This window comes from Delphinus delphis, chromosome 2, assembly GCF_949987515.2.
Source record: "Delphinus delphis chromosome 2, mDelDel1.2, whole genome shotgun sequence".
NCBI lineage: Eukaryota > Metazoa > Chordata > Mammalia > Artiodactyla > Delphinidae > Delphinus > Delphinus delphis.
The window spans coordinates 30241125-30260868 of record NC_082684.1 but is presented as its reverse complement, the minus strand read 5'-3'; the positions used below and the strand labels follow the sequence as shown (position 1 = coordinate 30260868).

Sequence of the window (19744 nt, the reverse complement as noted above, 5' to 3'; positions counted from 1 at the left end):
GCTGTGGGAGAGGAGGCCCCAGAGGGGCCTGGAGCCTCGGGCCCTGTGGGGGGCATGAGCAATCTACAGAGGTTCTTGGATTCTGTTTTGCTCAGACCATGCCTTGCACATGCTAGTGTTGTTTTGGTGGTTGTTTCCTTACAGGGTAATCTGAGACGGTCATAATGATGGCCAAGGGCTAGCAACGAGGTTGGCAGAGTGAGACTGCCTTATGCAGCCCACATCCAACAGGCCATACTCTCTCCCCACAAGGTCCTCACCTTGGCTCTGGCCTTGGCAACGAATTGCCAAGTTGGCATGTGACATAGAGAGGACAAGAGCAGTGCCCAAACTGCCCCTCTGACCCACATCAACTGCCCCCCCGACCCCCGAGAGGGGACCACCACTGCCTGCTACTCCTCAGCCCTGGGTTGTCCTTCTTGCTCTGGTTGACCAGACTAGGAACTGGGAGACACATTCCTGTCTACTCAGCTCTTCCTACCTTGATGAGGCTCTTTCTGGTTGAGGGACAGCCATTCCCCACCTCGGACAGGGTAGGTCATCCTCAGTTATACCCGTTCACAGCACCCTGAACCTGCTCTTCTTCCTTGTATCCCTCAGCTCAGCTGGTCACGCACGCCCTTATGCAGTGAACTCTAAGCTTTATGACAGCGGGGACCTCTTCTGTCTTGGCGATGCCGGAATCTCAGTGCCTGACACAGTGCCTGGCACCTAGGAGATGCTCAACAAATATTCTGGGGATCAAATGTTGAGGCATCTGCTTTATCCTATATTCTTTCTCAATTGACAAGTTCTTTCTTTCAGTGGCTTTTCCTGCCCACGATGAGCTGGAGGAATTAGCTAGATCAGGGGTGAAATTTGTTGCCAAGGCCAGAAGGGCTGGGCTGGGAAAGGCTTCCTTCCTCTTCTTGGGGGAGCAGGGGGTATTTTGTGAGATATACTTGGGGATTTAGATTCCTCTGAGAAGTCAGAACAAGAAGCATGGGGCTGTTGCCTTGGAGAGGGGTTTGGAGAGGGGCCAGGCCTGAGGGCCAGGCCTTTCCAGATGACTCAGGAGCAACCTGGCTCCGTGGGCCAGACAGAAGCCATGCCTGAGACAAGAAGAAGGAGACAGCGAGATAGTTTCTCTCTGGGTTAACATTTGTACCTAAGATGTAAATGTTAGACCACTTTAAAGGGACAGCAAATGCAAAGACCATGATGTCCCTCGGTCTAGGCCCTGAGGCCATTAGGGCTGAGCCACGTGGCCCACATCGGGACTTCCTTTGAGTTGAGTGTGATCCCCACTCTCCTTCCATACAGAGAGCAGGATCTGATCATAAACTAAAACAAGTATGGAGCCTGCAAACTTGCTCAGTACTTGCAAACTCAGACCAGCATTTCAATGAACCAAAAAGCAACATAAATTCCGCTAACGTTTAACCCTGTGCTGGACGCTATGCACATATAAGAGATTAAAAACACATTGTTCCCTCAAGGAGCTTAAACTAGAGTGGGCTGGGTTTTTGTCTGAAATTTGCAGAAAAACACTCAGCGACATGTGTTCCCACTAAGTTTATTAACTCAGAACACATCTGGATCATCAAAGTAGATTCAGATTGAAGCCAGTGTTTCGTTTCACTGGGTTCCTTTCAGTGGCCCCATTCCCACGAGTAGGGCTGCACCCGCTTTTATAAATATGGGGGCATCTGGGCAAGAATGAAGCTGGTGCCCAAATAGGTCTGCATATGGTCCATCTGAGGATGGCCTGAGAGGGGTCCACATGTCAGCAAGGTGATTCTTGCTTTCTGTCTTCACTTTCTTTTGAGGTGGGTAGCAAGAGGGTCTTGGCAAGCCATCGTCATCACCCAGCTTCCTCTGGGATGCACCAGCAGTCTGGCCAGGTATTTCTTAAATGTGCCCCCAGCTGAGGAGAAGTCTCTACCTCCCCTTCCTCCTCCCCTGGGAAGAGTACCCGAGGAAGAGGTCCTTAATGACCAGTCCAGCCTCTTTGCTGACCATTCTCTTCACTGACCAGCTCTCCATTCCCCTGAGCACTGGGGCCCTTGTCCAGCGCCGTGGGATGAACAATGAGTGTACATCAGGCAAGATGCTTCCCTGCCTGATGATTCCACCCTCCCTAGGGAAAGCCCACCCTCCTCCTAACAGGTCCTCTCTTGGGACAGCCAGGCTTTCCTGTGCAGCTGAGCTACCATCCATTTCCACTAATAAATAACCTTTTTCAACGGACAAGCTCCGTCTTTTAATGAAACAGGCTTTCCCTGCCCTTAATGAGGACAGATCTATTAGGAAGGGATCACAAGGCTATAGGAATTAGCCGGAAGTGAAGGGCAGAATCCGTTGCCATGGCCAGAATGTAACGCCTCTAGGAGCCCAGGAAGGCACTATGCCCCAGCATCTGCCCCTCCTGGATGGAAGACTCAGGCCTGGCATATTTGCCCAGATGCCCCCACGATCTTGTTCTAAGTGTCCCCTTCCAGGATGGGATGGTGGCCCTGACATGCACAAACTGACCTAATTGCATCGTTGCCTGTAGACTTTTTTTTTAATTAAACTTTTTATTTTGAGATACTTTTAGCTTCACAAGCAGTTATAAGAAATAATATAGAGACATCCCATGTATCCAGTTTCTCCTAACAGTAACATCTGCAAAAGCTATACTACAATATCACAGCCGTGACGTTGACATTGCTACATCCCCCGAGTTTATCAGATTTCCCAATTTTACTTGCACTCGTATGTGTGTGTATGTGTTTAGTCCTATACAACTCTATCACATGTGTAAGATGTGTCAAGATACAGAGCGAGTCCAGCCCCACAAAAACCCTTCCTGTTGTCTTTTATAACCACACCTCCCTCCCCTCCCTGCCACTCTCCTGTCCCTAACCTCTGGCAACCACTAATCTGTTGTCTGTTCCTATAATTTGTCATTTCAAGAATGTCATACCAGTGGAATCATACAGTATGTAACCTTCTGGGGCTTTTTTTCATTCATCATAATTCCTTTGAGATTCATCCAAGTGGTTGGGTGCATCAGTAACTTCTTCCTTCTTATTGCTGTGCCGTGGTTTTAATCATTAAGCAGTACTGCATCCCAACGTGGCCCCAAGGCCCAATTACATAGCCTCTGCGACATGATCCTCAGGGATCTTTCACTCTGTGAGAGAAAATAGGTTTTGGTTGGTGTTTTCTGAGTGGGAAAAAAACGAAACAAAGCCAACATGTTACATGTTTTTCCAGGTACAGACAAGCATATTTCGGTTTGTTTGTTTCTTTCCTAACACAGTGGCCAGTTGGGTCGCAGTTCCCTTTAGCACTGGTTGACAGTTCTTTCTTGTGTCTTCCCACCTCCCGCCTTTCCAGGAGCACATCTACAAGCTGATGAAGAGCGACAGCTATGCCCGCTTCCTCCGGTCAAATGCTTACCAGGACTTGCTGCTCGCCAGGAAGAAGGTACCTGCGAGGGGCAGCCTTGCCTTTCTTAGCACTGTTGACCTCTGCCTGCTGCTTCCTGCCGGTGTGAAATGAGAATGTCATCCCTTGGGTTTTATTTCCTTTCTCTTTTCTTCTTTCCCTTCTGTATCTGGTCCCACTCCAATAGAATATAATTAGGATTGTCACCACATCAGCCCCCCCACAAGGTCCAGGGTGTGGCATCCTGTCTCCCTGGACCCATCATCTCCATCTGCGTGTCCTGCCCACAGCGGAGAGTGTGACCAAATTCTGAGGCCGCAGTGGCTCAGCCCAGGAGTACAGGGCTGGCAGTGACATCAGCCAATCCCTTAGGAAACCACTGAAGAGTCCAGCCCCCTCCCCACAGATTTTCTGTCCCCAACCGGCTCAGAGACGAGTATGAGGCAAGGATTGGGGCGCCCCCCTCTGGATAGAAACGCTTATAGGTTTCCAGGGGGCGATCTGGCATCTGAAGTCCTTCCTGGGGTGGTTGCCCCTCCCTCTCCCTCACCTGCCCCACAGCATTTGCTTTTTCTTTTAACCAAGAAGTAATGGCATCCTAGCTCCTTCCTCCTCCTCCACTCTGAATGAAGTCCTCGTTCCCTGTGGCCCTCAGTGTCTGGACTTGGGGGTGCAGGGACCCTCAGCATGCAGGGTGGTGGGGAGTGACTGAGGCAGGGATGAACTCAGCTGGATTTATGGGAGGAGGGAAGGAAGAGCCAGGAGGGACATGGGGTCTGGAAAAGGGGAGGCAGGAGGGACGGCTCAATGTTCCAGTATGCCTGCGAATGCTCTGCTCGTCTTGGTTCTCATCTGAGGCCCACGTGTGGCTAATGGGGCTCTCCTTGCACCAAGTCCCGGGACTCCCGTGCCATGCCGCTTAGGACTGCGCGCATCCCTTTCTTCTCCCTCTCAGCCTCCCGGCAGCAGTCCCTGAGCCTGTGGTTGTCCAGCAACACGCTGTCTGTCGGGCTTCCTCTCTCAGCCACACAGCCCCTCTTTCTGTGTACTGTGACCTCACGCGCCAGCATCCTTGTCTCCATATCTGGCTGGTCCCACAGCACTCCCGAGTCTAGAAGAGCATTTATGTCCTGCTTGCCTGCCCTTAGGTAGCCCTGAGGACATCCCCAAGAGCCTGAGAAAGAGAAGGAGACTTTGGGGACTCCCAGAGTGTGAGGAACCCAGCTTTCTTGTTGGCCTGCATCCCTTCCATCAGGTGTCACTACTACGATGGAAAATGTGAAGCCTGACCTCCAGCCCGCTCCCTTGCCAGAGGGTGGAGGTGGAGAGGCCCTGATGCAGCTGGCGGACATCCCCACCAGTAATGGCTCTGATACCCAGTTTCTCAAGAAAAGTTGTGGAGACCTTTGGTGCCTCCAGCCCAGATCTCAGGGGAGAAGGCAAAGTAATTGTTCCTTATTTCTTGCGGCTCAAGACCCTGAACTGATCCCGGTGTGGGGAAATTGTGAGCCTCTAGCAGTCTGACCCAGCTGGGCCTGTCCACACACCCAGAAGAAGCCAGAGGCCATTCAGTCTCCCTGTGGGTCTGAGCACAAAGGGAAAACGCACCCCAGCACAGGGAGTGGGGCTGAGATTCCACAGATCCTCCCGTACGAGGAAAGCTTCTCGGAGGAGGTCACTTGAATGAGGAAGGAACGGACGGCCTGCCCGTAAAATGTCCCAGATGAAGTTCATTAGAATTATCCTTCCAGCCCCTACACCAAGGAGTGTCCTTGGGGCAGAAAGCTCTTGCAGATGCCAAAGCCCTTTCAATATCCAGGGGTTAATTGTTTCCAAAGTCAGCGACAAGCCTACCTCTTCTTCCATTTCTCCCTGAGTCTCCAGGCGTGGACTGGATTTGTAACTCGGCACTTCCAGGTAGGCCTAGAGTGTCTTCTGATGTCAGGGATGGGCTTACCATGCGATCTGCATGTCCAGGTCATGAAGGGAGGTGAGCCACGAGGTCCAGCTAAGAGGAGGGCTGTAAATCGGCCTCACTTTTCTGCTCAGGAAGGCTCCTGATGGAGTCTGGAGGCATAGCCTTCCAGTCCTTCCTCCCTAATTCCTCGTCTATCCTAGTATTTTCAGAGATCAGGGTAGTTGCTCTGATGAGCCGGGTCTCAAGGACAGGTGCGCTGAGTTTTGAGGGGCCCCTCCAGAACACTTACGTACCAGTACTTAAGTACAGTTTTCCAGGGCAGCTCGGAGGACCTGTGCAAGGCAGAGGAACCTGAATAAGTCAGGCCAGTGGCCACTCTCTGTGGGCAACAGCTCAGGAGCCAAGGGAAAAGAATGCCAGGCGCAGAATGCCAGCTGCAGGGCCTAGGACTGGCCTGACTTGAGCTGCACAGACAGCCCCCGGGTTGCCCACTGGGTTGAAGCTGAGTCCTGCCGTCCCCAGTGGGGAGACTCAGTATGGTGCCAGGCCAAGCACGGATCCTTCAGTTCCCTGTGCCTGAAGGAGAAAGACCAGCCTGGCTCTGCGGCGGTGTGTCCTTTGTGCTGTGTCTTCCTTCTGCAGCGTCCTCTCTGTCTCCCGGCAGCCAGCTGAGGGGATGGGGCATGACAGCCGAGGAAGCCCTCTGACCTTGTCCACACCCACAGTGGCTACCTTTGGCCCCCTCTGCTTCCAGCACATCCTGCAGACCCACAGACACCTGGCTGATTCTTCAGCTCTCTAATTTCCATTATTTGCTGTGTGTGTGTCCACGTGAGTGTGTGTGCTCTCCAGATTTCCCAGGCATGGATTCAGGACCTTGGAACTGGGCTCTGGGATAAACTAGCAGGTATTTGGGATGTAATTCTCCCCCCTTGGAAAAGCAGGAAAGTTGAGGAGAGGGTCAGGTCACACCACACCCCCTCCTCCTCCACTAGAGGAGAACGGCCAGGCCTGGGGGGAGCGTCCAGGGGCTTTGCCTCCTCTTCCCCCTGTGTGGGGAGACGCTCAGCCTGGAGTCCCTGGGAGGTTCCTGAGCCTGCTGTCACCTGCCGTGAGTAAACCTTGGAAGGGGTCACCTGCCCGAGTACCGAAAGAGCATTTTCTGTCCAGAACGCTCCCTCTGAGGCCCAAGATCTTTGTGGTTGCAAAAGACCTGGGTAGAGCCTCCTTGGTCTAAGGACACAGAACGAGAGTCACTAGGGGCCACGAGGATGTTGAGGAAGTTAACAAACTTCCTGGCTGCATCTGAGCAGAAAAATCTCAGAGAAAGTCCTAACCCAGACTCATGGAGGACTCGATGACTTCACCTCGCCCACGGCCGCTTTGGCCGTCTCAGCAGGATTCCCCCACAGGCCCCGCTGGCCCTGGAAGCTCGTCTGGTTTGGGGCCCCCGTTGGGGCCCCCAGTTGGCTCCTGCGCGTGGGCTCGGCCCCTCAAAAGCAGTGAGCAAGCAGTTCCAAACTGCTGACCGAGGGCTCGGCTCCCAGCCCGGTGGCTCCTACTTCAGCCCCAAAGCACGATTAATGGCTCTCCTAGAAGCAAACACCCCTCTCTCCTCGCAGCTCCAGGGAGGCTCTGTTTTCCGTCTCTCCCACTGACTGTTGCACACAGCTCTGGCTGCTTCTCTTGTCCCGTTTTTTTTTCCCCCCCCGCCCTGTCTTGCTTTTGTTTTGGTTCACTAGCTGCCGCTGCTGCTCTTGGGGAACGATGTGTAAGCTGAAGATTTTTTTTTTTTTCTGTATTTTTCTCCCTATCTTTTTTTTTTTTTTCCCCCCTAAAGCCAGAAAGTGAGCAAGGTCGTAGAACTTCCTTAGAAAAGTTCACTCGCAGTGTGGTAAGTTCAGCTGGTTTTCTTTGGTGGTTGTTTTTCTCTGTTTTGTTTTCTGTGTGTACGGTGGTGATTGTTGTCGTTTCCTTTGGGATGGGAGGGAGCCCAGTGCTTTCCCCTCAACACACCCACCTGTTTTCTTTTGCAAGGGTCGAGGGTCGAGGGTCGGCGGCTTCTCTCCTAGGGATGGATCTGCAAAAGACAAAAGGCCCGGCGGCTCCCTCTGCAGACAGTGCACGGGGCAACTGCCCAGCCTCCGGCCTGGCATTTGATCTTCTGTCTGTGGCCTTGAGGAGGGAGGAGCTCCCCCCTGCCCTCGGGGCTGCGCGGTTGGTGCACCCTCTGCAGCAGCCCAGGGAGAAGGCCGTCCAACCGGACCATAAAATAAATTGGCTCAGAACCATAGCTCATCTAAAACAACATCCAAATTTCCCCCTGTGGACTCTGACAACCGTGCGGGTGCCCGAGGCCGGCTGCCGCTGCTGCTGTGTCGGCGGCTTTTGCGTGTGCCTAAGGCGGCCGTGCTGCATGGGTTGTGGCGATGCGGTCTACAGCTGGCGCGTGTGTGTGTGTGTGTTAGTGGCCTCTGCATGAGTTCCCACATCCCTGACAGCCCCTTGTCAGCCTTCTTTGCACAGCGTGACAGGGAGAGGAGGGCAGTAGCCATGGGGTGGAGCGGCCGTGGGAGGGTCTTCCCCACGGTGCCTGGTAGAGATTCTGGGCTATGAGCTGTAGAACAGCACAGACCCATCTCCCCTTTCCATGATGTTCTCTGTAAGGCAGGGGCATAGGGCTTGATGCACAGGAAGCACTCAGTCCCGCTCATTCACTCACTCGTCAAAAACAAGCTGCTGAGTTCATGGGGCCCAGCCTGCACCCTTCACGTCAAACCAGAGAGAACCAACATGGCAGCCAGGGAGCAGGGATCCCACGTGTGGAACTGGCCAAATTTCCCTTCCCCAAGGGTGGAAACCCACTGATGCTAACTTGCCTTTTTCCTCCCTCTATTGAAGAGGAGAGTCCTTGTAAACCTGACTACTGTGTGATTAGTATCGTTATCTTATCCCTTTAATGAAAAGTCTAAGAATTCTGGGTTGAAAAAAACCTGGTCATTTACCTGTCATAGCTAGGTGCATCTTAACTGAACTTAAACATCATTTTGAATTTGCTAGATGTAAACATCACAGGAACTCTAGGAGGTGGCAATTAACATAGGCGTGCTCATCCCATCTCTTCTTTGGTCTTTTCTCCCCATGGCCTTTCCTCATGAGAAATCAGAACTTGCACAGTGTAAGACCTGTGGTTCCCCTGTCTGTCTTCATGGCTGGTTTGCCACGGACACGTAACATCATACACCAAGAAGCTGCCACGGGCTGTTAGAGGCAAGGCCAACAGGAATTCCTTCACCCCCGATGGCTGATAGAGAGTGGTGGGAACCCACCCCTCCCTCTCTTTTGAGGCCCGGAGGCTGTAGGTGGAAGATGTTTAGGGGTTTTGTTGACAAACCCAGAGTATACTGTGGAGAAAGCAGAACACCTGCAGCCCCACGGAGGCCCTTCAGGTTGACTGCGTGGGCTGAGGGTGTGAGAGGAAGCCTGGTACTTGGATGAGGCATCCAAACATCTCCAGGCTGCTCTTCATGAGAAGTGGGTATTGGGAAAGCAAGCATGATCTCAGTGAAGCTCTGTGAAGAGCATTTATTGATGTTCCTTCATCCCAGAAGTGGTGTTGGTTCAGTGGTTCTCCAAGGTCTGTTAACAAAGCGTTTGGAACGAGAAAGCATCAGACACCACCTTCCAAGCGTCTGAAGTGTGCACATGGGAGAACTTACAGAGATGTTTCAGGGCCGGCTGAAAGAGAAAACTCTGCCACGTTCCTGAGATTTTTAGAATCTATATGAGAGAAGGCCCGAACTTCAAAACCAAAAACTTCCTAAATGCCATGCTATGTTTTCTCTGAAGACTCTGAGGGGTGGGGCGTTCTGAGTTTTTGTTTCCAGTGGTGGAGGTGGAGATGGATTTGTATTGATCCATCCTTGTTCCTTGTGCTCTTGGGGTAACACCCCTTGGGGTAACAAGGTGAGGCTGAGTTTGAGGAAACTGCCCGTGGCCGTAGAATAGTAGCAACTCTCAGAGTACTCGAGGCTGGAACCCGAGAACGTGGTCTCCACAGCCCAGTGTTCTAATCAAACGCAATTAACCAGCCAACGAAAATGCCTTGCACTTTAATGGCCATCTTCTGGATGTAATATACATAAAGTGCTTGATTTCTTTAAGAGAAGGTCTACGTGAATATTTCATCTGCTACATACTGCAAACTATAAAACTCAGTGAAAGACTTGTTCAATAGCATTCTCATGGTGCTGGGAAATATGTGTAAAAAAGACCATCCATGTCGTGGAGCCAATAATGGGAAAATGAGGGGGTGAAGCTGGGCAGTCCGTGCGCCAAGGATGTGAGGCCGCTGCCATTTAGGACTAACTAGTGGCAAGAAGTGTTGACCCAGATGGTTAGTTATCTCAGTCAGCTCACTTCTTATCAAAACTGAATCTGGGTCCAGAATTTCTCCCACGCCAGTGTCCTTTCTTTTCTTGGTAAAGGAGGAACATGTGGAGAAAGCAGGTCGTTCTTTCCCAGACTCAGGTGTATCATGATGTGGAGGGATTATCTGTTGAAGGCCCCAGAGGCCCCCTTTGACGTGAGATCCTCGGGAGTAGTTCATGGCGGTTCACGGAAGCTGCTGGGGCCACCCTGGTTTGGGTGCAGAAGGAGCCTTGCGATCCCCATCAGAGGCATTGCTGGGTGAGCTGCTCCTTCCAATGGAAGCGTCGTTCTGAGTCACGCAGAGCTTGAACATCAGAGCCAGTGGGGGGTACGCTGTGCCAAGGCATTGTGTAGCTGGGCCACCTAGAGCCACGGAGCTCGCATAATGGCCTGCTTTTGACAGGGCAGGCCCAGGTTCAGAAGCAGACGTCACTCAAAGTCCATGGCGTGGCACAGCCAGCCCACATCGCATTTTTATTCAGAGCAGAAAACAGGACTCTCTCTGATGAGCCCAGCCCCACGGATGCCCAGCTGGCCAAGCAACGCGCAGCTGGATTTCAGCCCCTCCTTGACCCTCAGCTGCCCTTGTGCAGTGGATGACTCACATCACTGAACGTGGTGGCCCCGGTCCCAAGAGCTCCAGGCCCAGGAAGAGCTGTAACCCATAGCGGCTTCTCAAAGGGGGCCTAAGACGTGGCCTCGGGTCAAATGAATGGAGCCTCTCTCTCCCTAGTCCTGTCCACTGGGAAGCTTCCTTTCACAGTGGCTGTAGAATATGAAAGCCACAGTAGGAAACTTCTGCGGGTTGCCTTTGCATCACCCTCCGTCTCCTCTGCAGACTCTCTGGTGGGAGGTCCCAGGCACTGCTGACGGGGGGCGGGGGGGGAGGAGGGTCTTCTCTAACTAGAGACTGCTTGCTACTGCTCAGTGCCCACCAGTCTGCCATTCTCCACCATCTTCCTGGTTTTGTGGCTGACAGATGACAATGAGGGTGGCCAGAGCGGAAAGGCTGTCCATCCCCCTGCTCTCTCTTAGGCGTGCTCATTCCTTCAGGGTCTACCGCAAAGTAGGGAGGGCCCCACAAGGGGCGACTCTGACATAGAGGACAGCAAGGATGCATGGGAGGAGGGCCATTAGCCAAGGGCCATTAGCCAAGGCTCAACAGCAGCGATTTGATTGCCCTTTTCACATGGTGGCCAAAGCCATCTGGTGAGAACTCCACAGGAGGAGCTCTGGGAGGAAACGCTAGAAGAAGTCCTCTGCATGGTATCTGCGAGGGATAGCACTTGAGTTAGCAGAAGTGGCAGCCCTGGGTGACGGTGGCATCAGCCTCCCTGGACACCTTTGCCTGGGCGCTCAGCCGAAGCCCCAGGTGTCCTCTTGAGAGCCTCATCAGCTGTAGCCTCGGGCTCCCGAGATGGGCAATGGGGTCGCTGGTGCCTGAGCTACGCTGGAGGCCTCAGAGGAGAGCAGAGATGAGAGCCAGGTGTTCATCACTCTCGTAAGAGAGCATCACAGTTGGGCTTTGTCGAGGTGCTCCTTGGAACTGAAGCAGCAAGGGCCGGGAGCTGAGGGAGCCTTGGCGTGCGCCAAGCAGCATCTCCAAGCGTTTCTGTCCTGCCTGCCAAGGAATGCAGCGGGAAAGTCAGATGGAGACCAGGAAGTTCTGGGAGCCAGCTGTCACCCTCCCTCCCTCTCCCTTTCCTCCCGCCCCAACCAAAAGCCAAGGAAAAGCTAATGAGGGCTAAAAAGTCTGCAGCTCACCTCCCACCACCTTCCAGGCAGCTCCGGCCCCAGGCCCAGGTGCTGAACCAGAAGTGGAAGGCTGAGACCCTTGGCAGGCGAGGCAGAGGGCCGGCAGCCAGGGTGCTCCGCCCACCCCCCTCCCCCCCCCCCCCACAGCAGCTCCTTCCCCAAGGAGGCTGTCTCCCCCTCCCCCTCAGCGTGTCAGGGGCAGAGCCGTGCACTCTGCTGCAATGAGTTCTCAAACACCTAGACTCAGCAGAACCCCCAGAGGGCCTTGACCTCAGTTGAAAAAATCCTTTCGGGGCCTCCAGCAAGGAACGATTGGCTAAAAATTCTTTAGAGTTGATTCTGATTGCAAACAGTCCTTGGGCCCCATGGGGACGTCTGGGTCGCAGACTGTAGTGCCAGCCTCTCCCATCTCAGAGCGCTGAGATCCAGCAGCAGTGAGACCCGGGCCTGCCTAGAGATGGGGGCGGATTCCATAGCAGTGCTGGGGAGGGAAAACATGAAAACCTGCCCGTCCTGAGCAGCAAGGACTTCCCCTGGGACTCTGGGAAACTCCTCAGCAGCTCCATGCAGGGTGGCTCCTGCTTCCAGGCTCAGCTTGCTAACAGTGTGGCCTCAGGCCCATCACTCGCCCTCTCTGAGCCCTGGTTTTCTCCTGTGAGCAGTGGTGTGGACTAGATCATCTCTGTGGACCTCTTCAGCTGGAATGTTCTATAGGTCTGTGCTTCTCTGAGCCCTGGTTTTCTCCTGTGAGCAATGGTGTGGACTAGATCATCTCTGTGGACTTTTCAGCTGGAATGTTCTATAGGTCTGTGCTTCTCTCTATCCTGAGATTTGCGAGTCGTGCTAATCGTCCCTCAGAGTGAGAGAGGAGCTGCCTTCCTGCCTGGGAAGTGGCTGCCCGCCCTTGACACTGGGAAGGAAACCATATTTGGAATTGAGTTGGGTATATATTTAAAATCCTTTGACAGGGATTTGACAATAAAGCACCGTCAGAACTGAGTGCGACTGGCACCTGACGCACAGGCCCCATCGCTCAGGGCTCACTGTACACTGTGACCCCTGGAGGGCAGGGAGGGAGAGGTCGCAAAGAGCAGGGTAGGCACCACGCACCCTATCAGTCTTGCCGGTGCCGCAGTCCCCGCCATTCCAGGAAGGATGCCCAGCTGGGTGTGTGTCGGGAGGTGGGGGTGAGGTCAGTCGGGCAGAGGGATGGGCTCTGCGTGGCTGCTGCCACATCACCCCGTGCATTGTGGGAGGGTGGGAAAAATAGACTCTGAGTATCTGGTGACCTCAGCATCACTCTGCTGTTCTCCTGCTACCACACTTTCTAGTTCCCTGGAGAACTCCGGGCCGGCTTTCCACTGTCCTCTCTTAATGCCCAAAAAGAGGGCACAGAGGGCGTGTTAACCTGGTTATAGTCAGTGGTAGGTTAAGTCTCCTCTGGTCTCGATCCTTCTCTCTCCATCTAGGGTCCAAGTGAAGTTTGAAAAAGCATGTTTAATATTATAGTTTTGTAGCTGGAAAATGAAAATGTAAAAGTTTATTTTTTTTATAAACCAACGATCAAATGTAAGACAGCTGAATCAGCTTAGCTGGCAGGATACAGAGAAGACAAAGAGATAAAGCGGCTCTCCAAGGGGGTGTTGGGAGGGGTTCTTTCTGAAACTCTGGGGAAGGGTGAGATTTTTATTTATCAAAAAGGGTCAGAGGTTGTCATTTTTGACACTGCCAGTCCTCTTGGAAGGAGGAACCCCCAGCTGATGGTTCAACCTGTCAACCAAAAGCAGCCAAAAACGCCCTCCCCACGGAGTGCCCACTCGAGAAGAAATGCGGCAGTGACTCAGCCTCCTGACCCAGGGGACAGCTAGGCTCTGCAAAACTACTCCCTCCTCCTCTGGCCGGCCCTCCCTCTCCCCCGCCCCGGGCTTCTCCTGCCTTCCCCAGACCCCAGTGTGCCGAGCAGTCAAGTGAAAAACTCCCATGAGGCAGAAAGGCACAGCTGTGTGTTTACAGCCAGTGATTCCGATCCAGATCGCATCCCTGCCAGTCTCCCGCGAGGCAGGCTGGGGGCACACTGTGGATGGATGTGCCAGGTGGGAAGCTATTTCGGGAGCTGACCTGCAGCCCTTTGCCGTAACAGAGCCTTCCTCCTACCCCCCACTCAGGAAAGACGTCCTTCTAGAAGGATCTCTCTCTTTAGAAGTGGCTGATGGGGCTGTGGGATTTCAGCCCATTCCCTGTTGCTTGTACCGTCAGATTTCTGGCTCATGTCCCCAGGCAGCCACGTGAGAACGGCCATGGGCTCCCATCTGTCCAGGGAGAAGGCAGAGGGTGAAAGTGACCGACCACAGGGCCCTCAGCGGGATGAACAGCGGGGAGTGCAGGCCACGCAGGGGACAGGACGCCCGCTTCTCCAGAGGACAGAATCCGCCTCAGACCTGCCAGGGGAGCAGCGGTACCACGCAAGGGGCAGGAGACAAACCTCCAGGCATTAGGCAGGCTTTGGAATAGCAGGAACCTAGGAAGGAGACAAAGCTGCCAATGTCAAGGTCAGGGAGAAGAGACCCAACTCTGCCTGTGTCCAGACTGGACGGTTAGAAGTCAGAGAGCTCAAGGTCAAAGGACGGTTAGAAGTCAGAGAGCTCAAGGTCAAAGGCTGAGAAGTAAGCCAGCCGCGGCATTCCCCCAGAATGAGCTCCTGGTGAAAGCAACGCGGGAGTCTCCCCTGTTTCTGAGCAGCAAATGAGTATCTTTGGTTCAAATCGAGTTTGGGAACCATGGTATTCTGGAAGGAGGGCAGGATACAAATCTATAGGAAGGAACAATCTCTAAAATGTTGCTATGAAGCAGAATGCTAACTGGGACACCGCAGGGGAGCTGAAAAGAGCTTGGAGCAGTGGGATCTTCAGTTTAGTGATGTTACCTGAAGGCCAATGAGAGAAAGACTCTTGAGTGTTTGTTTGCTGGCTCCCTGACAGATGGGAAGGTGGGACGGGGTTGGGAGTGTATAGCTGCCCGGGCAGTGGCAGCGTCCAAATGGCAAGAGTTCTGCCACACCCGCCGGTCACGGTCGATTCATTTTGGCCTGAGCAATGGTACCACAGCCCCAGACAAGAATGGGCCTCATTGGTGTAATATGTGCAGGAACTTTCCACACCCTCCTTGCAAGCCTGGCTTACTGTAGATGGATGACCGTCATAACTACATCCCTTGCTCCAGAAAATATTTATTTGTGACCAGATACCAGTGCAATAAGGTTGAAAATACTATCGGTTCCTGTCCCCTGTACCCCCTCCACCTCCGCTGCCTCTATGTTTGCCCATCATTAGAGAAAGCAAGTATATTCATCGCATCTTAATGGCTGATAAGATGGTGAATTAACAGATCTATGTCCATGGGAAATGCAGTTTCTAGTTGTGGCCACAAGGGTCCAGCCATAGCCCTGTCCTATCCACATCCTTTTTGATGACTCAGATGGAGAGACAAACATGTCAGTCACACTCAAAGTTGCAAACCTGGAAGGTACTGCTCATTGGATAGGTAATGGAATTACCATAAAACCATCTCCTTCAGGTAGAATGATGGGTCCAAACAACCAGGTATAATTTAACCAGATAAAATTTATGTTAAAAAAAATTCAGTCTCACAACTACAGGGTGGCATTCCTAGCCTTCACTGTAATTCAAGTTTAAAAAATTCTGGGGTTCCAATTGATTACAAGCCTGATAGAAGCAAAAGCAGGATGCGATCACTTTTTTTTTTTAAGCAACTTTAGGTTGTAATAACAAAAGTGGAACAGTCAGAAAAGAAGTGCTCCACTGCTCTCTGTGTTGCTCTAGACTGTGTTGATCTTGGTTCTAAGCCCCTGCGCTTTATCGGGAACTTCAACAAACTAGAGAAAATTCAGAAGAGAATAGCTGGGGACTCTGGAAGCCATGTCAGATGAGACTGAAGGAGATAAAGGCGTCCTGCCCCTAAAGAGATTCAATAACCATCTAGAGCTATATGTGTGTTCGTCTCCCAGAGTGAGTGGACATTTCTGGATTGTTCCAGACAAAGCTAGAACCCATGCGTAGAAGACATGGGGACGGTCACTCATTCTAAGAATATTCTAACAGTAGCAGCTTCCCAATGATGGAATATGTCACCCCAAGGAAAACAGGAGCTCCCTGGAAACGTTCAGAAGCTGCGTGGCCAAGGATATGGTAGAGCAGGTTTCTGCTCTGGATTCCATCACCTCTTCCAAATGGCATCCTCGGATGCATTAAATATTTGTGAACTACTGCATTTTATCATATGGTTTATAAATAAGCTACGGAAAAGGAGGACAGATCACATGGAGGGAGTTTTCTGAGACTGGAGGAGAGGGATCCGGAGAAGATTAGATTTTACCTTGAGGGAGAAAAGCCAGATGACGATGAAGGCAAGGCCAGGCCACTGTCAAGAAGTGGAATTGCTGCCCTTCACTCGTCATCCTGGCCTTTTGTTTTCGGTTTTTTAAGCCAATCGCTGCTGCTGCTGCAGCTGAGCCCTGGGCAACAGGCCTGTCTCGCCTGAATGCCCAGGAGGAAATCAGTGCACGGAGGACTCCGGTGCCCGTTGGCTTAGGGGGGCTGAGCACAGCCAGGGTTGGCGTGTGCGGGGTGCCCTGGCCTTATGCTGGAGAAGGCTTGGCCTGACATCATTTCCATCCAGAAAGGGTGTTTTGTTGAAAGAAAAGATGATCAAGCCAGTTGCCTTTTACCTGATGCCAGTGCAGGTTCCAGGCAGACAAGCTGGCCCCCAAACTGTCTCAGCCTGGCCAGGAACAGAACACGCCCCCTGATACCTTAGACCACGGGGAAACTGCTCTCGTGGGCCCCCTCCTCCTGGGCCCTTCCGTGAGGACTCATCTTCAGCCCAACTCAGGGGAAGGGAAGGGCTCTCGTGTCACATTCTTGCCAGCTGTCCCGAGGACCAACCTGATTGCAAATGACACTCCCTCCTCTCTCGGGCATTGCCAGGGCTGCCTTCAACTCATCATGGGATTGTATAATTATGGTGATTACAGCTTATGGCTTTTTTCCTCTCCTCATCTTTTGCTTTCAAATTCTTTGAGGCCCCTCATTAAACATGGTGATCCCGATAAAGTCAGCAAAGTTTTAATAGGACATTTTTTGGAGCTAAAGAAAGCCCAGTCAGAGTTGATTGTTACTGTGTTCCCTCATACAGGCCTTTAAAACTCTGCTGGGCGTGACTGATGCCTGGATATAAGAGGTAGGGCAGAGAGAGGTATGGGGATCCAGGGGGTGCCCGTGCTCTTTCCCAGGGTTGGAGAACTGATTTACACCATGCCCCTGGCCTTTCTCATTTGTACCAAGAGCACATGCATCCAAATCCCCACAGCTAATGGGAGAAGACAGACCGTCAAGTAAGGGTAGAGGGCTTGCCCTTTCCCTCATAGCGTACTAAGTTGGGAAATGGAGGTGGAGCCGCCAGTACAAAACTCAAGCCAACCTTGTGAGCTGTGGCAAAAGTAGAGGGGAAGTTCTGATGGGTCCTCTGTCCTGAATGATCCTGGAAGGTTCCAGGGCTTCCATCATTCTAACTATGTAAAGGATTCAACCATGAGTATTTGTGAGCGGTCACCGCCCTGTGGTCATGTCCTCAAGGGCGGTTTCCTTGGTAACGACACAGCTTCAGAGCCCCTCATTTGCTAGCCCTCAGTCAGAGCGTTGCTGAATTCTTCCTAGATGTGTAGGACGTTATGAGGACCACCAGGAAGGCGTGCGGCTGCGGTGGTGGCCACTAGGGCCCCCAGCTTGCCCTTCAGCAGCTTTGTGTAGGTTTGATGTCAGGGTCCCCTTTCTTTCCATCCTCCCCAGGACTGCACGGAGGACTGCACAGCGACGTGCATCTTGCCCTGGCAGGAGTTTGTTTTGAGAGGCTCCAGCTGGCCCCTCGCCCTGCCCTGAGCTGTCCTCACTGCTCCTCAGCCAGCTATCTGGGTGTGACTGAACAGCACTACCTAGGAGAGGTCAAATGTCAAAAACCTGGCAGTGATATTTCCCCCAACTGCATCCTCATCCCCTACCGAAGATGACCTGCTGGCTCCGCCCCCTGAGAGCAACATCCCTTTAGGGGCCACCGGAATGTAGAGAATGGGCTCAGGGTCAGGGATGGGCAGCCCCCGTTGAATCCTGTTTCTCCACCTGAAGTTGGTATAAGACCCTGGGCAAGCCGCTCACTTGCCTGATGGGTACAATGATGCCTGCTGCCCTGGGTGGATGTTGGCACTAAATGAGGGCATAACAAGGACAGCTGCCATGTCTTGGGCGCTCACGTTGTCGCACTGTGGGCATCCGTGTCATGCAGAACTTGGCCTGAGAGGGACTTCGGTTCTCCCCCAGCTCCACCACTTAACTGTGCGTTTCAGACTCCAAGCCTCAGTTTCCTCATCTGTAAAAAAGATAAGAGTAAATGATTAAGAGGGAAAGAATACATAAAGTGCTTAGCGTAGTGTTTGCAGTATATATGCTTAAGTATAACTCTTTGTATCATTATTTTCATTATTATGATGTTACCTGCAGCCCATTAGCTCTTATTACCTTATCTGATTTCCAGCCACGTCCTGCAAGGTAGGTATTATTGTATTTATTTTGCAGTTGAGGATGGTGACACGTGTATCTCAAATACGACAATTGTGCGCAAAGCACATTCGTTTATTACAGCAACCGGCTCATGACTCTACTCGATAATGGTAGCTATTATTACTGTCTTATTTTGAAAGTCAACTCGGAGAGCCAGTTTCTCTGCTTTCCCTAGGAATGGAGGGACTGTGGTACCCAGCACACCAGCTTCTGCCCTGTGGTCTATTTCTCAGGGCCCCTGTGCACTTCCCAGGAAGCTGTAGGAGCTAGGGGCTTGTAGCAGTGCGGTGCCAGGACGTGGGGAGGGCCACCAAGGAAACACTGCCTACGTTGTCAGGATCTGACATTTGCCCCGACTCCTGAGGTGCGGGACCCTAAGATGCCTCCTGCTTCCAGACACAGATCGGAGATGGTTCTCCCCTATAAGAGCATGAAATCCAGTCCTGCGGACGTAGCGCTCTGCACCGCAGAAGCCTCGTTCCCAGAAACCCTCACCTGGCAGCTGTCTGCCTGCCTGGAGCCACCCTGAGCAGTACAACCTCACCAAGTCTGGTTGCTCCATCTGCCAGATAAACAGAGGCTCCTAGCTTTTAACTGCGTGCTACAAAGTGGGGTGGTTGGAGGAGTCAGAACCAAGTGGCAGGGGATGCTTTGAAATCCCTCGGAAGCCAGCCCCCTGGGCGGCACGCTCCCACTGCTTGCAGTATTGACAGAAACAGAAGCAGAGAGGCCATTTCCACTGACACGAATGGCTTTTTCCTGGGGAAAGTCAGGTTTATATATGTATCTTAAGGTAAATGCTTGAAGTTTGCAGTGTCTGTCAAAGACTGGCATCTTAGGAGCCTGACGTGAAGCTCTACAGCCAATCGTGTGGTTGCTCGTGAACCTTGCATGAGATGCTTCTGCAAGTGCCTGTGGTGTAAACACTCACATGAGCGTGTGCACAGCTGCACACACAGGTGCATGTGCTACCTGCCTGATAACACGCCTCCGTGTTCAGTGTATGGTACGTGTGTAACATACGCTGCAGACCTGCATGTGCCTCTGCGCATGGACCGCCTGCCCGCTGCTGCTGTGTGCGTGTCTGGGCAGGGGCTCCCCTAAAGCCACAGGTCTTCACGGTTTCAGCTGGATAAGTTATTCTTCACTTCCCTTCCTAAAAACACAATTGCCTAGTGCTGTTGGCGCAGAGTCAGAATGGCCGCTGCATTTCACCCCCGAGGTGGCTTCCTTCCAGCAGTGGGTGAGTGATCCCGGCGTCCGAACTCTCTAACCTTCTTTGGGATCCTTCTGCCCAGAAGGTGCTCCAAATCCGGAAGAGATGATCTGTTTGTCCGTGGCCTCATCTCTGCCCGCCCCTCCTGTTCTCACACCCTAGTTCCATGGACAGTGGCACCCATTTTTTAGTGTGCCCATTTCTCCTGCCTCTTTTTTTACACCCATAGTTTTTTCTTCCTAAGAAACAAGAAGCTGAGGGGTCTAGAAATGACATGGAGATGAGTGCCTTGTCCCAGAGGCAATGTACAGATAATGTCTTCAGGTATTGATCCTGTAACTCGCTTCTCCTGGACCCCTAGCAGAAATGCCCTCTATCTTT

The 19744-nt window shown here is 52.5% G+C and overlaps 1 protein-coding gene across 1 annotated transcript in view; it reads left to right on the top strand.

Moving 5' to 3' along the window:
* The window catches only part of RGS6 (regulator of G protein signaling 6), a 573125-nt gene that overhangs the window by 539045 nt on the left and 14336 nt on the right, over positions 1 to 19744 (top strand). The window contains exons 16-17 of the mRNA XM_060004290.2: positions 3364 to 3453; positions 7173 to 7226. Of these exons, the coding sequence (XP_059860273.1) occupies positions 3364 to 3453; positions 7173 to 7226 (144 nt within the window). The remainder of the gene's footprint in view (positions 1 to 3363; positions 3454 to 7172; positions 7227 to 19744) is intronic.